The sequence below is a fragment of the Oratosquilla oratoria genome, unplaced genomic scaffold (genome assembly GCF_046742065.1).
Source record: "Oratosquilla oratoria isolate Oo_2021 unplaced genomic scaffold, ASM4674206v1 SCAFFOLD271, whole genome shotgun sequence".
NCBI lineage: Eukaryota > Metazoa > Arthropoda > Malacostraca > Stomatopoda > Squillidae > Oratosquilla > Oratosquilla oratoria.
In genome coordinates, this window is record NW_027467622.1 from 5,001 (window position 1) to 7,500 (window position 2,500).

The 2,500-nt window shown below is 44.8% G+C and overlaps 1 protein-coding gene across 1 annotated transcript in view; it reads left to right on the top strand.

The window, feature by feature from the left end:
• Nucleotides 1–254: 254 nt before the first annotated feature.
• Nucleotides 255–2,500, top strand: part of LOC143023010 (uncharacterized) — a gene marked incomplete at its 5' end in the record, with an annotated part of 3,394 nt that continues 1,148 nt past the window's right edge. The window contains 3 exons of the mRNA XM_076181449.1: nucleotides 255–341; nucleotides 472–1,849; nucleotides 2,247–2,376. Coding sequence (XP_076037564.1) covers nucleotides 255–341; nucleotides 472–1,849; nucleotides 2,247–2,376 — 1,595 coding nt within the window. The remainder of the gene's footprint in view (nucleotides 342–471; nucleotides 1,850–2,246; nucleotides 2,377–2,500) is intronic.

A 2,500-nucleotide genomic window follows, 5' to 3' on the forward strand; every position in this document is an offset into this window, starting at 1 on the left:
AGGGCTTGCGCTAGGCCCGTCCCCACAGCTTGTCCTCACACAGAGTTGATGGTGGCAAGAGTTAATCAGGACGACCATCGACTGTGAGAGGTTGCAGAGGTCTGCCGGACATCCAGTCTGTTGGTAGCCGCCCTATGTGGGACCCCACTCACAGCTTTTTCGTTAGGGGTTGGCTCCCGTAGACCTATCCCAACCAAGGGTAGCCCACAGGTCGTGTGGGATTGCTTTAGCTGAGGGGAGAATTCTCCTTACAGCTACCCTCACCTGGTTTAGCCTACTGGTCGAGCAGTTTACCGGGGTGTGGCCGCTGGTCATCACGTGCCAGCTTCTTGGAGCCACAGGTGAGAGCTGGGTGCCAAGTGTGGGAACCAATGTCATCTGGATCACTCCAGTATTAGAGCGCAACCACCAGAATACAAAGGTACTATCCCCCTTGAAACACCCCATACACCTCGGTTTAAAAAAGGACAGCCCTTCAGCAACCTGGGCAGAAGAACCGCGTCGGCCAAGGCATCCCTTACTGCGGTAGAAAAATCCAGAAAACAGAGACACCACTCAAAGTTGCAGAGTGGAACATTAGAACCCTACTAGACACTAAACCCCAAACTAGACCTCGACGTAGAACAGCTTTGTTAGCCCATGTCCTGAATCGATATGATGTCGATATCGCGGCACTAAGTGAAACAAGACTACTAGGCGAAGATAGTTTAACAGAAGTTGGTGAAGGATTTACGTTCAACTGGAAAGGCTATGAAGAAAGCGTACGGAAAATTCACGGAGTTGGTTTTGCCATACACACCAAATTACTTGAAAAAGTAACAGAGTCTCCCACTGGTATTTCTCCAAGGTTAATGACATGGCGTATACCTCTTGCAAAACACCGCTGCATAACCTTGATTAGTGCATATGCCCCGACACTAGACTCCAGCGAAGAACAAAAAGATGCATTCTATGAATCCTTACACTCAACACTAACTGCAATACCTAAAGAGGACAAAATCCTGCTGCTCGGTGATTTCAATGCAAGGGTAGGAAAGCAAGCCCACTTATGGCCACGTGTCATTGGCAAACACGGGGTGGAAAAAATGAACAACAATGGCCTTCGACTGCTAACACTCTGCTCAGAACTTAACCTCGTAGTCATCAACACTACGTTTCAACTTAAGAACAAATACAAAACCACTTGGACTCACCCACGGTCCAAACATGGGCATATGATTGATTTTATAATGACAAAGCAGAGTGACCAGAAGGATGTTCACATTACACGTGCAATGAGAGGGGCAGAATGCTCAACTGATCATACTATGCTGCTCTGCAAGCTAAATCTTAGAATTCGTCCCCCCGTTCAGCGCACACGTCCTTCAAAAATGCTAAACATCAGCTGTCTGAAAGACTCAAGAAAACTAGATGCTTTCAGAAATTCAATATATGTAAACTTAACGCAAGACAACGGCCCCCCAACTGCGTCACCTGACGATGTCTGGACTAACATTCACTCCACACTGAAACAATGTGCAGAAGAAACTCTTGGCTTCAGAACACGCCACCACAAAGATTGGTTTGATGAAAATGCAGAGGATATACAAAAAATTCTATCTCAGAAAAACAAACCCCATGATGCTTGGCTCTCAAACCCAAACTCCACAGAACTGAAACAAACGTTTCAAAACCTAAGAAAAGAAACACAACTCAAGGTTCGTGATATGGAAAATAAATGGTGGATCAACCAGGCGAAGGACCTGCAATACCTTGCTGACAGTAATGACCAACATGGGTTTTACAATGGTTTGAAGGCAATCTACGGGCCCCAAAAAACGCAATCTAGTTCCTGTCAGATCACAAGAAGGTAACCTTCTAAAAGATAGATCCGCCATTCTTAACCGATGGGAGCAGCACTTCCAAACCCTGTTAAATCACAAAAACCCTATAACACCAAATATCTTGGATGAAATCCCTCTGGCACCTCTAGCAAATGAGATGGATGTACCACCCACCTTTAAAGAAATTACAGATGCCATTAAATCCTTAAAGAATAATAAAGCGCCCGGCCCGGACGGCCTGCCCTCAGAATTGTACAAAGAAGGCGGTTATTTCCTACATCTAAAGATACATGAGCTCATACTGCTCATTTGGAACTCAGAAATAGTTTCAGCTGAATTTCTGATATCAGACATCATAACAATATTAAAAGAAAGGCGATCGAGCACATTGTGAAAACAGCAGAGGAATCTTTCTTTTGGTAGTAGCCTCCAAGATTTTGACAAGAATTATGATGATCAGATTATGCCAGCATATATCCGAGAGCACATTACCAGAAACACAATGCGGGTTTCGCAAAGATCGCAGCAGATGCGACATAACATTCTGCGCAAGGCAACTTCAGGAGAAATGCAACGAGCAAAATAAAGATCTATACATAGCTTTCATCGATCTCCAGAAAGCCTTTGACACCGTCAATAGAGAGTTGCTATGGACTGTTTTAGAAAAGTTTGGTACC